Genomic DNA, 14,092 nt, shown 5'->3' on the forward strand with positions numbered 1-14,092 from the left:
AGTTTTGAAATTTAAAACTTCTAGAACCCTCACCAAGTTTTACTATTAAAACCCTTAGTATAAAAGATTTCTGTGATCCTTGTAAGTAATGGAAATTCTACTACTTTCAGTTTTTGTTTTTGTTTTTTTTTTGAGACGGAGTCTCGCTCTGTGGCCCGGGCTGGAGTGCAGTGGCCGGATCTCAGCTCACTGCAAGCTCCGCCTCCCGGGTTCACGCCATTCTCCTGCCTCAGCCTCCCGAGTAGCTGGGACTACAGGCGCCCGCCACCTCGCCCGGCTAGTTTTTTGTATTTTTTAGTAGAGACGGGGTTTCACCTTGTTAGCCAGGATGGTCTCGATCTCCTGACCTCGTGATCCGCCCGCCTCGGCCTCCCAAAGTGCTGGGATTACAGGCTTGAGCCACCACGCCCGGCCTACTTTCAGTTTTTTAATTATATTTTTGAAATAATGGTCAGATGTACCACCTGATAAAGAAAATATAATATGATCTGGTTTCCCAAAATTGAAACATGGTTAATAAAAATAAAAAATTGCATTTACCAAAAATAGCCTGAATAATTAAAAAGAATGGTGAATTCTACGTTCTAAAGGGAAGCGAAAAACTGCATAGTAAGTTCAAATTGAAATTTTGGAAATTTTTGTCCTGTGCCCCATGCTGTTTATTAATTACCATATTTTAAAAACAATTATGTTACAAAGAAGAGGGTTTATCATCCACTTTTCTTCTTCCTTCAGGTCAGCTTAGCTTTCTTCTTAGCAGGTCCTTTATGCCCTTTGGCCTTTCTTCTTAAATTCCGCCTGTCTACCACAGGCACTTCCACTTCTATTTCCTCTGAGCTGCTATCAACAGCTTTTTCTGCCGATTGTGTAAACTGATCCAGTTGCTCAGAAGATGCTTCAGACTGCTCCTCTGACTGGTTCTTCTGTCCTGCATTCTGTGAAAATGGCACATCTTCAAGTTCAACCTCTATCAAAGAACTCTGAGGAAGAGCAGTAGATGTTTCCTGGGGCTCAGCTACCCCCTCCTCACCCTGGTCTTCCAATGAGGAAGTAGTATTGGGAGAGAAGTTCTCAGAGACTGGTTCTTCAGAAAATTCGGCTATCACAGAGTTTGGAAAACCACCATCAGATCGTTCTTCATGTGACATAGTAGCAACATTATCTGAACTCCCAAGGTGTGCTTTCTTTCTTGGAAGTAGGGACAGTTTCTCTTCCATGTGCCCCTTTACATCAGATGTGCCTTCATCCATCAACATTTCTGAGTCAGGTATACGTGGGGTCTGAAAATTAAAAACCTAGTCAACAAATAAACTTGTAATACAGTTCTAAAAATAAATTCTTCTCAGGCTCTAATATGCAATGACACTGAACTATAAACAATTCGGTATTCATTACTCAAAATCGTGTATTTTTTTGAATTTCTGTTCTGCTAAATGTGTATATATTCTGAATACAACTCAATTTCTTCAAAATTGTGTCACATGGTAATTTTAATACACTTAAGTTCTTTGAGGATATAATGAAATAATTATTTTGTAATTAAGACACATTAAACTTCATATCAAGATTCTTCAAAATCATGAATCAACTCAGTTTTTTTAGTTTCCTGGTGTTACTGGAGCCAGAACCAAAAACACCTTGGGACTTCACTGTGCCACCACACTTAAGTCTGACTACGATTTCATTAGGTAAGTTAGGGCAATGGACGTTTTATTCTTTTACTTAGGTGAGACACTAATAAATAATCCCATACAACAGTTTTTTAGCCATAAACTGTAATATTCAAAAGTAACAAAATTAAATTTCTTTTAAAATACTCCGGGATATTTTCCCCCACTAACCTAATCTGTCTGCCTAATTAAAACAAATATAAATTACTGTTTTAGTCATAGACTATATAACCAATATAGGTACTCAAATATTTGGTAAATAATGCTTTATCTATTTTTCTAAGCATTTCCTAAGTACAAAGTATTAAAAGTAATAAAACTCATTTTGTTACCACATATCAGATAGGAATGTTTATAATTATTTGAATTTATAGAATATTACTGATTACATTTTCTTATAATATCAAATTAGTATAAAGTTAATCTTCCTAAAGCACTGTACATGTTAAGGTGGAAGCAAATATATATACCATGCACCCTCCCCCCTAATGTCACCAACATTGGTATACTTTATTAAAAAATAGCTCATCGCCCCCTTACCTTATCTGTTGCATCTGCCTCAGAGAGTTTTGAAGATTCTACCACCAGTGGAACAAGATTTGTAGAGTCTTCACTGGAATTAAAAGGCTGCAATTTTAATTCTTCATCTAAAACTTCACTAGTGGAGTCTTCCTCTTCTGTTATAAGTGAGGTCTTAAGAGAATCATCCATTATCTCACCATTCATAGGCTCTAATTCAGATTCCTACACCATGAGAGAGGGGAAAAAAGGACATGATTACAAACTAACTTATTTGTCATACATGACGGGTCCCTTCTCAGTGCCTACCTATCCTATACCAAGACTCAAGTTTATATTATAGAACATGGGTTAAAGAACAGTCTTACTGGGGGAAGAGGGAAACTCATAAGGCAGTATCAGCAAAATAAAATAATCCTGAGTACCCCATACTCCCACTGCTCTTAAGGAAAGATAGGGCAGGACCAGGATGCTCTGTGGATACACAGTATGGGTCGGAGATTCAATGAAAAGACCCTACCCACTTCTAGTTCTTCCTTCTTATAGGGCAATCATGGGAAGAACCTTTTCAGGAAAAAGGCACCAGAGTATAGACTTGATGCCAGTTCTTTACATAACACCAGCTGTTCAGCATCTGGAATCTTTGGGGCCTATGGGAAATTACAGTTTATTGTGCCAGAGGTAGGAAGCACTAACAGTCTAATGGGAAGTTCAGTTTAGGTGCTGCTTCTTGCTGGGAGGAGAGAGCCCCAGTCTCAGTCAATGCCAGGGTCATTTCTGAACAGTCCTTGCATATCATTAAAGTATGGAGATGCTATTTGATAACATGAACTCTCCAATTTCCTAAAATTCTTCCAATGTTTATCGATTAACTTATATTTAATGTCAAGTATTTCTAATCCTGACATTCTAATAATTAAGGGGAATTTTATTACCATTATTAAAATTATAAAACTGATGCACTCAAGTGGTCACAAATAGATGTGACTGCATTGTGTAGGACCCCTAAAAGCATATCAAGGAAATTTTTCCAAAAGAGAAATCAGAGATTTTAATTTTTCTATAGTAAGAAAGCAAATTGTTCTAAAATAAAAATCATCTATAAAATAATATCTATTTTATTACACCAGATGATACACAGAATAGAGTGCACACAGAAGGTAATATAAAGCTCATAAAAATGACCAGAGTGGGAGAGAGATATAAGTCTAGAGTTACTGGCCATTCCCATAGATAAAACAGTTGAAGTCATGAGATTGGATATATTTTCAAAAAAAGAAAACATGAACCAAAGTTCAGAAAATCAAGGACTTTTTCCAGAGTGTCCACAATAAGGGGGAAAAAGCAAGTATGAGAAGAGTCAAAAAATAAAAATAATACTTCAGAGATAGAAAAACCAAGAAACCAGCCTGGCCAATATGGTGGAACCCCATCTCTACTAAAAATATAAAAATTAGCCCGGTGTGGCGGCACTCGCCTGTAGTCCCAGCTATTCGGGAGGCTGAGGCAGAAGAATAGCTTGAACCCAGGATGCAGAGGTAGCAGTGAGCCAGAGAGATCGTGCCACTGCACTCCAGCCAGGGGAGACAGAGCAAGACTCCGTCTCAAAAAAAAAAACAAAAACAAAAACCAAGAAACCAAAGTGCAGTAGTGTTATGAAGTCAGGAGACCAGAGAACCTCAGGAAGAGAGGATAATCAACCCAGGTTAAAAAAAAAAAGTTAAAATGGAAGTTGTCACTGGCACTGCTGTATATCTTATTGCATGAAACAGGTTCCATGAAGTATGTACAATATAATCTTAACTTTTTAAAAGTGAAAAAAAGGACAGGCGTGGTGGCTCACGCCTGTAATCCGGGCACTTTGGAAGCCAAGGCAGGTGGATCATGAGGTCAGGAGTTCAAGACCAGCCTGGCCAAGATGGTGAAACCCCATCTCTACTAAAAATACAAAAATTAGCTGGGTGTGATGGCGGGCGCCTGTAGTCCCAGGTACTGGGGAGGCTGAGGCAGAGAACTGCTTGAACCTGGGAGGCAGAGGCTGTAGTTAAGCCGAGATTGTGCCACCACATTCCAGCTTGGGTGACAGAACGAGACTCTGTCTCAAAAAAAAAAGTGGAAAAAAAACCTCCCACAAATACATATTTCCATAAACGTCTAGATGCATACAAATCCTGTTTTTAAAAAATTTGAGGTTTAACTTCCCATATGTGCTTTTTTTCATTTTCTCAATTTTCTACAATAAAAATATCATTTAAAAATATAGTTTCCAGCCAGGCACAGTGGTTTACGCCTGTAATCCCAGCACTTTGGGAGGCCAAGGGGAGCGGATCACTTGAGGTCCAGAGTTCAAGACCAGACTGGCCAACATTGGCAAAAACCCCATCTCTACTGAAAATACAAAAATTAGCCCGGCATGGTGGCACATGCCTGTAATTCAAGCTACTCAGGAGGCTATGGCATGAGAATCGCTTAAACTCAGGAGATGGAGGTTGCAGTGAGCTGAGATCACGCCACTGTACTCCAGCCTGTGTGACAGAGTGAGAATCTGTCTCAACACACACACACATGCATATATATAGTTTCCTATCAAAAAGTGGGATAAGGACACGAATAGACAATTCTCAAAAGAAGATACACAAACGGCCAACAAACACTGGAAAAATGCTCAATATCACTAATTGTGATGGTTAATACTGTCAACTTGATTGGACTGAAGGATGCAAAGTATTGATCCTGGGTGTGGCTGTAAAGGTGGTGTTACCAAAAGAAATTAACATTTGAGTCAGTGGACTGGAAGAGGCAAACCCACCCTCAGTCCAGGTGGGCACCATCTAATCAGCTGCCAGCATGGCCAGAATAAAAAGCAGGCAGAAGAACATGAAGAGATTAAACTAGCTTAGCCTCCCAGCCTACATCTTTCTCCCGTGCTGGATGCTTCCTGCCCTCAAACATAGGACTCCAGGTTCTTCAGCTTCAGGACTCAGAGTGGCTTCCTTGCTCCTCAGCTTGCAGACAGCCTATTGTGGGACCTTGTGATCGTGCGAGTTAACATTCCTTAAAAACTCCCCTTTATATATACACCTATCCTATTAGTTCTGTCCCTCTAGAGAACCCTAACAGACTTTGGTACCAGGAGTGGTTCTAGAGGAACAGAATATTAAGGATGGAGTTCTTTTGTCGGTGGGTTTCTGGAGATGGCTCCTTAATATTTTGGGAGACCCCAAAATGCTAAGGACTCTACTTCTAATAGTACGGAGAACACTGATAGTCCTTGGCATGAACTGTTTAGAGTGATGCAAAATAAATGCATTTGACACTCCTGATTCACCACTTCTGAGAGGGAAGAAGTTTGGTGACTCTCCACATAATACCTTGGACCATATGTGGAGAACCAAGGAACACAATGAAGTTGGTTGGCTGCTCCTAAGTTCACTGGACAAAGTGATGAAAAACAATGATGAACTCAGGGATTCTAACTCCAGGCTTCAAAAGCAGATAGTTCAAAAGCCCTGAGTGAGAGTCTTGTCTCCTGTAGACAAAGCTGAAATTGTGGAAAATCAGACACAACCTCTTATCTTGTGAGTGGCTAACCTGCAACGAAAGGCACATGCACAGCCTCACCAGGTGTTTACTGTTAAAGTGAGAGCCCTGATTGGAAAAGAATGGGAACCTACAACTTGGAATGGGGACATGTAGGAGGACCCTGATGACGCTGGGGACACAGAGCTTATAAACTCTGATGAGCCTTTTTGCCAGAAGATGAGCCTTTTTGCCAGAAGAAACAGCTTCACCATCCCAAGTAGTGGTAACATTACCTCAGGAGAGAAGAATCAGCCCTGTTTGCTTCTAGACCTATAACTGGACTAAAGTCCCAGCGGCCCCCTAGAGGTGAAGTTCAGAGTGTGACCCACAAGGAGGTGTGCTACACTTGAAAAGAACTGAGTTTTCTAATTTATATAGGCAGGAATCTGGAAAAAAGGTGTGGGAATGGATGTTAAGGGTGTGGGATGATGGTGGAAGGAACACAAGAGTTGCATCAGGCTAAATTTATTGATTTGGGCCCACTAAGCAGGGACTCTGCATTTAATCTTGCTGCTCAGGGAGTTTAAAAAGGTTCTAATAGATTGATTGCTTGGTTAGCTGAAATATAGATTAAAAGATGGTTCACTCTGAGCGAGCTGGAAATGCCTGATCTCCCTTGGTTTAATGTAGAGGAAGGGATCCAAAGGCTTAGGGAGATTGGGATGGTGGAGTGGATTAGTCACTTTAGACCTACTCATCCCATCTGGGAGGGTCCAGAAGATACACCCTTGACCAATGCTTTGTGAAAGAGATTTGTGAGGGCAGCACGTGAATCTTTGAAGAGCTCTATGATTGCTCTTCTCTATATGCCAGATCTAACAGTGGGAACCACAGTCACTCAACTACAAAATTTAAATACAATGGGAATAATTGGATCCAGAGGTGGCAGGGGCCAAGTGGGAACACTCAACCATCAAATGCAAGGTGGGCGAGCTACCATAATGAACCACAGAGGCAAAGCAGCAATCAGAATAATCTGACTTGTGCAGAGCTTTTGCACTGGCTAATTAATCAGTGTTCCCAGAAGTAGAATTGATAGGAAGCCTAATGAATTCCTACTTAATTCATATAAATGGAAAACTTCCAGGTCAAGTGGACAGAAGACTAATTTGAATTACAGAAAAAAAGAGAATCACAGCCCCTCAATTTCCAGACTTGAGCCACTTTATAGACCCAGAACCCCTTGAATGAAGCCCCTTGAGGAAGGACTCCACTACAATACCGACAATTTATGCTGTGAATCTTTCTCCCATCCTTCCCCAAGGGGACCTCTGGCCTTTGACCAGGTAACTGTGCACTGGGGAAAGGGAAATGATCAGACATTTCGAGGACTACTAGACACTGGCTCTGAGCTGACGTTGATTCCGGGGGACCCAAAATGTCATTGTGGTTAAAGTAGGGGCTTATGAAGATCAGGTAATCTAATGGAGTTTTAGCTCAGCTCTGACTTACAGAGGGTCCAGTGGGTCCCCGGACTCATCCTGTGGTCATTTCCCCAGTGCCAGAATGCATAATTGGTATAGACATACTTAGCAACTCGCAGAGCCCCCACATTGGCTCCCTGACTGGTGGGGTGAGGGCTATTATGGTGGGAAAGGCCAAATGGAAACCATTAGAGTTGCCTCTACCTAGAAAAATAGTCAAACACAGTATCGCATCCCTGGAGGCACTGCGGAGCTTAGTGCCAACATCAAGGACAGTGCAGGGGTGGTGATTCCCACCACATCCCCATTCAACTCTCTCATTTGGTCTGTGCAGAAGACAGATGGATCTTGGAGAATGACAGTGGATTATCATAAGCTTAACCAAGTGGTGACTCCAGTTGTAGCTGCTGCACCAGATGTGGTTTCATTGCTTGAGCAAATTAACACATCTCCTGGTACCTGGTATGCAGCCTCTGATTTGCCAAATGCCTTTTTCTCTATTCCTGTCCATAAGGCCCACCAGAAGCAATTTGTGTTCCACTGGCAAGGCCAGCAATATACTTTTCCTGTCCCACCTCAGGGGTATATCAACTCTCCAGATTTGTGACATAACCTTGTTCAAAGAGACCTTGATCGCTTTTTGCTTCCACAAGTTATCACACTGGTCCATAACATTGATGACATTATGCTGATGGGATCCAGTGAGCAAGAAGTAGCAAGCACACTGACTTACTAGTGGGACATTTGCATGCCAAAGGATGGGAAATAAAACCGACTACAATTCAGGGACCTTCTACCTCAGTAAAATTTCTAGGGGTCCAGTGGTGTGGGGCCTGTGGAGATATTCCTTCTAAGGTAAAGAGTAAGATGCTGCATTTGGCCCCTACTACAGCCAAGAAAGAGGCACAACACATAGTTGGCCTATTTGGATTTTGGAGGCAACAAATTCCTCATTTGGTTGTGTTACTCCAACCCATTTATCAAGTGACCCGAAAGGCTGCCAGTTTTGAGTAGGCTCCAGAACAGGATAAGGCTCTGCGACAGGTCCAGGCTGCTGTGCAAGCTGCTCTGCCACTTGGGCTGTATGATCCAGCAGATCCAATGGTGCTTGAGGTGTCAGTGGCAGATAGGGATGCTGTTAGGAGCCTTTGGCAGGCCTCCATAGGTGAATCACAGAAGGGGCCTCTAGGATTTTGAAGCAAGGTCCTGCCATGTTCTGCAGATAACTACTCTCCTTTTGAGAGACAAGTACTATTTGGAGCCTTTGGCAGGCCCCCATAGGTGAATCACAGTAGGAAGCCTCTAAGAATTTGGAGCAAAGCCCTGCCATCTTCTGCAGATAACTGCTCTCCTTTTGAGAGAGAGTTCTTGGCCTGTTACGGGGCTTTGGTAGAAACTGAATGTTTGACTATGGGTCATCAAGTCACCATGCGACCTGAACTGCCTATCATGAACTGGGTGCTTTCTGACCCATCTAATCATAAAGTGGGTCATGCACTGCAGCATTCCATCATCAAACTGAAGTGGCATATATGTGATCGGGCTTGAGCAGGTCCTGAAGACACAAGTAAGTTACATGAGGAAGTGGCTCAAACGCCCATGGTCTCTACTCCTGCCACTCTGCCTCCTTTTCCCCAGCCTGCACCGATGGCCTCATGGGGAGTTCCTTATAATCAGTTGACAGAGTAAGAGAAGACTAGGGCCTGTTTCACAGATGGTTCCACATGATATGCAGGTACCACCCAAAAGTGGACAGCTGCAGCACTACAGCCCCTTTCTAGGACATCCCTGAAGGACACTGGTGAAGGAAAATTTTCCCAGTGGGCAGAACTTCGAGCAGTGCACCTGGTTGTGCAGTTTGCGAGGAAGGAGAAATGGCCAGATGTGTGACAATATACTGATTCATAGGCTGTAGCCAATGGTTTGGATGATGGTCAGGGATTTGAAAGAAGCATGATTGGAAAATTGGTGACAAAGAAATGTAGGGAAGAGGTTATGTGGATGGACCTCTCTGAGTGGTAAAAAACTGAAGATATTTGTATCCCATGTGAATGCTCACTAAACGGTGACCTCAGCAGAGGAGGATTTTAATAATCAAGTGGATAGGATGACTTGTTCTGTGGACACTACTCAGCCTCCTTCCCCAGCTGCCCCTGTCATCGCCCAATGGGTCCATGAACAAAGTGGCCGTGGCGGCAGGGATGGAGGTTACACATGGGCTCAGCAACATGGACTTCTACTCACCAAGGCTGACCTGGCTACGGCCACTGCTGAGTGCCCAATTTGCCAGCAGCACAGACCAACACTAAGCCCTTACTATGACACCAGTCCTCAGGGTGATCAGACAGCTAATTGGTGGCAGGTTGATTATACTGGACCTCTTCCATCATGGAAAGAGCAGAGGTTTGTCCTCACTGGAACAGACACCTACTGTGGATATGAGTTTGCCTATCCTGTATGCAATGCTTCTGCCAAGACTACCATCCATGGACTCACGGAATGCCTTATCCATCATGGTACTCCACACAGCATTGCCTCTGAAGAAGGCACTCACTTTATGGCTAAAGAAGTGTGGCAGCGGGCTCATGCTCAGGGAATTCACTGTTCTTACCATGTTCCCCATCATCCGGAAGCAGTTGGATTGACAGAACGGTGGAATATCCTTTTGAAGTCACAATTACAATGCCAACTAGGTGATAATACTATGCAGGGCTGAGGCAAAGGTCTCTAGCAGGCTGTGTATGCTCTGAATCAGCATTTCAGTATATGGTCCTGTTTCTCTTATAGACAGGATTCACAGGTCCAGGAATCCAGGGATAAAAGTGGAAATGGCATCACTCACCTTCACCCCTAGTGATCCACTAGCAAAATTTTTGCTTCCTGTCCCCATAACATTACGTTCTGCTGGCTTAGAGGTATTAGTTCCAGAGAGAGGAATACTAGCACCAGGAGACACAACAATGATTCCATTAAACTGGAAGTTAAGATTGCCACCTGGACACTTTGGGCTCCTGCTACCTTTAAGTCAACAGGCTGAGGGAGCTACAGTGTTGGCTGGGGTGACTGACCCAGGCTATCAAGATGAAATCAGTCTACTACTCCACAATGGAGTTAAGGAAGAGTATGCATGGAATATAGGAGATCCCTTGGGGTGTCTCTTAGTATTACGATGCCCTGTGATTAAGGTCAATGGGAAACTACAACAGCCCAATCCAGGCAAGACTACAAATGGCCCAGACTCTTCAGGAATGAAGGTTTGGGTTACTCCACTAGGAAAAAAAAAACACAACCTGCTAAAGTGCTTGCTGAAGGCAAAGGGAATACCGAATGGGTAGCAGAAGAAGGTAGTCATCAACACCAGCTTCAACCACGCGACCAGCTGCAGAAATGATGACTGTAATTGTCATGAGTATTTCTTTCTTATTTTGTTTGCGCATGTATACACTTGTAATAAGAAAATACTTTCATTTTATTTCCCTTTTCTTTCATCATGTGACATAAGATTTATTGACTTCATATGAGCAATTAAGTGTTAACTTTGCATAATATTATTTGGGTTGGGGGTTTCCAGTTGTACGAATGACAGTTGTATTGTGTTACGCATAATTATTACATTATTGTCTTTATTTAAAGACTATGTATGATCTCAGGAAGTGTGTATGGGTTCAAGCTGACAAGGGGTAGACTTGTAATGGTTAATACTGAGTGTCAACTTCACTGGATTGAAGGATGCAAAGTACTGATCCTGGGTGTGGCTGTAAGGGTGGTGTTACCAAAAGAAATTAACATTTGAGTCAGTGGACTGGAGAGGCAAACCCACCCTCAATCCAGGTGGGCACCATCTAATCAGCTGCCAGCATGGCCAGAATAAAAAGCAGGCAGAAGAACATGGAGAGATTAGACTGGCTTAGGCTCCCAGCCTACATCTTTCTCCAGAGCTGGATGCTTCCTGCCCTCAAACATCAGACTCCAAGTTCTTTAGCTTTGGGACTCGGACTGGCTTCCTTGCTTCCTTGTTCTTCACCTTGCAGATGGCCTACTGTGGGACTCTGTGATCATGTGAGTTGATACTCCTTAATAAACTCCCCTTTATATACATCTATCCTATTAGTTCTGTCACTCTAGAGAACCCTGATATACTAATTATCAAGGAAATGCAAATCAAAACCACAATTTGATACCACCTTACTCCTGTAAGTATGGCCACAATAAAAAAAATAGATGCTGGAGTGGATATAGTGAAAAGGGAACACTTTTACACTACTGGTTGGAACGTAAACTAGTACAACCACTATGGAAAACAGTGTGGAGATTCCTTAAGGAACTAAAAGTAGAACTACCATTTGATCCAGCAAGCCCACTACTGGCTATCTACCCAGAAAAAAATAAGTCATTACATGAAAAAGACACTTGCACGTGCATGTTTATAGCAGCACAATTTGCAACTGCAAAAACTATGGAACCAGGCTAAATGCCCACCAACCAATGAGTGGATAAAGAAAATGTGTATATATAGGCCGGGCACGGTGGCCTGTAATCCCAGCACTTTGGGAGGCCAAAGTGGGCGAATCAGGAGGTCAGGAGATCGAGACCATCCTGGTCAACATGGTGAAACCCCGTCTCTACTACAAATACAAACATTAACTGGCTGTGGTGGTGTGTGCCTGTAATCCCAGCTATCCGGGAGGCTGAGACAGGAGAATCACTTGAACCAGGGGGTTGGAGGTTACAGTGAGCTGAGAGTGTGCCACTGCACTCCAGCCCAGCAACAGAGCAAGAGTCCATCTCAAAAAAAAAAAAAAAAAAGTGGTATATATAGACCATGGAATACTACTCAGTCATAAAAAATGAATGAAATAATGGCATTCACAGCAACCTGCATGGAGTTGGAGACCATTATTCTAAGTGAAGTAACTCAGGAATGGAAAACCCAACATCGTATGTTCTCACTCATAAGTGGGAGCTAAGCTATGAGGATGCAAAGGCATAAGAGTGATATAATGGACTCTGGGGACTTGCAGGAAAAGGTAGGAGGGGGGTGAGGATAAAAGACTACACATTGGGTATAGTATACACTGCTTGGGTGATGGGCGCACGAAAATCTCAGAAATCACCACTAATGAATTTATCGATGTAACCAAACACCCATCTGCTCCCCAAAATTACGAAAATAGGCCGGGCGCGATGGCTCACGCCTGGCTAAGACCATCTTGGCTAACACGGTGAAACCCCATCTCTACTAAAAACACAAAAAATTAGCGGGACGTGGTGGCGGGCACCTGCAGTCACAGCTGCAGTGAGCCAAGATTGTGCCACTGCACTCCAGCCTGGGCAACAGAGCAAGACTCTGTCTCAAAAAAAAAAGAAAAGAAAAGAAAAAGAAATATTACAAAAATAAACATTAAAATATCATTTCATGAGGCCAGCACTTTGGGAGGCTGAGACGAGTGGATCAGGAGTTCAAGACCAGCTTGGCAAACATGGTGAAACCCTGTCTCGGCAGATCACGAGGTCAGATCATCAAGACCATCCTGGCTAACACGGTGAAATCGCATCTCTATTAAAAACACAAAAAATTAGCCGGGCGTGGTGGTGGGCGCCTGTAGTCCCACCTACTCGGGAGGCTGAGGCAGGAGAATGGCGTGAACCTGGGAGGTGGAGCTTGCAGTGAGCCAAGATGGCACCACTGCACTCCAGCCCGGGTGACAAAGCGACACCCTGTCTCAAACACACACACACACACACACACACACACACACACAAATTAGCCGGGCGTGTTGGTGCAACTGTAATCCTAGCTACTTGGGAGGCAGAGGCAGGAGAATTGCTTAAACCCAGGAGGTGGAGGCTGCAGTGAGCTGACACAGCATGTCATTTCATCATGAAATAGAGGAAGCAGGAGCTAAATCACAGTAACTTAAGAAAACAAAACTAGTGGGGCATTGTAATCCCATGCTTTTTAACACTAAACACAATTTCTAAGACTCTAAAATATATCAGTATACTTTTCTAACAATATATGATTACGAAAGGTAAAATTTAGTTTACTTATTTTCATTTTACTGAGTAAGTGATCTCATACCTTTTCACCATCTTGCTTCTCTTGCTGTGGCGGGGTTTCCAGTGCTGGCCGTGCATCTTTATCACTGCTTTCATCCTCAAATTCAATCCCTCTCTGTTCGGGTTCTTCTTCCAGGAATTCTTCTGAGCTCTCTGATGGGCGTGCAGTGGACTCCAATCTAAAAAACAAAAGAAAACCATTCTCACTTGTTTTATTAAGCATAAATATAAAATCTCAGAAGTCTTTTGTTAAAGTAACATTTTAGAGAATCAACTATGCTGTCAACAACTTCAGATTTTACAAGTCTAAAACCAATCTCTTCATCGTCTTATAATATTACCATCTTCTCAATTATGTAAACTAGACCGTTCTTCTTTTATTCTATCCATATCTTATCGGATCTTTTGTTTTTTTTTTTTTGTTGTTGTTGTTTTTTTTTTTTTTTTTTTGAGACAAAGTCTCGCTCTGTTGCCCAGCCTGGAGTGCAGTGGCGCGATCTCGGCTCACTGCAACCTCCACCTCCCAGGTTCAAGCAATTCTCCTGCCTCAGCCTCTCCAATAGCTGAGACTACAGGCGCGTGCCACCACACTCAGCTAATTTTTTGTATTTTTAGTACAGACAGGGTTTCACCATGTTAGCCAGGATGGTCTCCATCTCCTGACCTCGTGATCCACCCATCTCGGCCTCCCAAAGTGCTGGGATTACAGGCGTAAGTCACCGCGCCCGGCCTGTATCTTACCTTTTTTTTTTTTTTTTTTTTTGAGAGGGAGTCTCGCTCTGCCGCCCAGGCTGGAGTGCAGTGGCCGGATCTCAGCTCACTGCAAGCTCCGCCTCC

General features: G+C 43.0%; 1 protein-coding gene across 1 annotated transcript in view; it reads right to left on the reverse strand.

Annotated features, from left to right (window-relative positions):
* Positions 1 to 641: 641 nt before the first annotated feature.
* Positions 642 to 14,092, reverse strand: part of FAM169A (family with sequence similarity 169 member A) — an 85,463-nt gene continuing 72,012 nt past the window's right edge. The window contains exons 11-13 of the mRNA XM_030927259.1: positions 13,278 to 13,434; positions 2,211 to 2,414; positions 642 to 1,280 (exon numbers count right to left, since the gene is read on the reverse strand). Coding sequence (XP_030783119.1) covers positions 732 to 1,280; positions 2,211 to 2,414; positions 13,278 to 13,434 — 910 coding nt within the window. The 3' untranslated portion in view covers positions 642 to 731. The remainder of the gene's footprint in view (positions 1,281 to 2,210; positions 2,415 to 13,277; positions 13,435 to 14,092) is intronic.

This window comes from Rhinopithecus roxellana, chromosome 3 (assembly GCF_007565055.1).
Source record: "Rhinopithecus roxellana isolate Shanxi Qingling chromosome 3, ASM756505v1, whole genome shotgun sequence".
Taxonomy (NCBI): Eukaryota; Metazoa; Chordata; class Mammalia; order Primates; family Cercopithecidae; genus Rhinopithecus; species Rhinopithecus roxellana.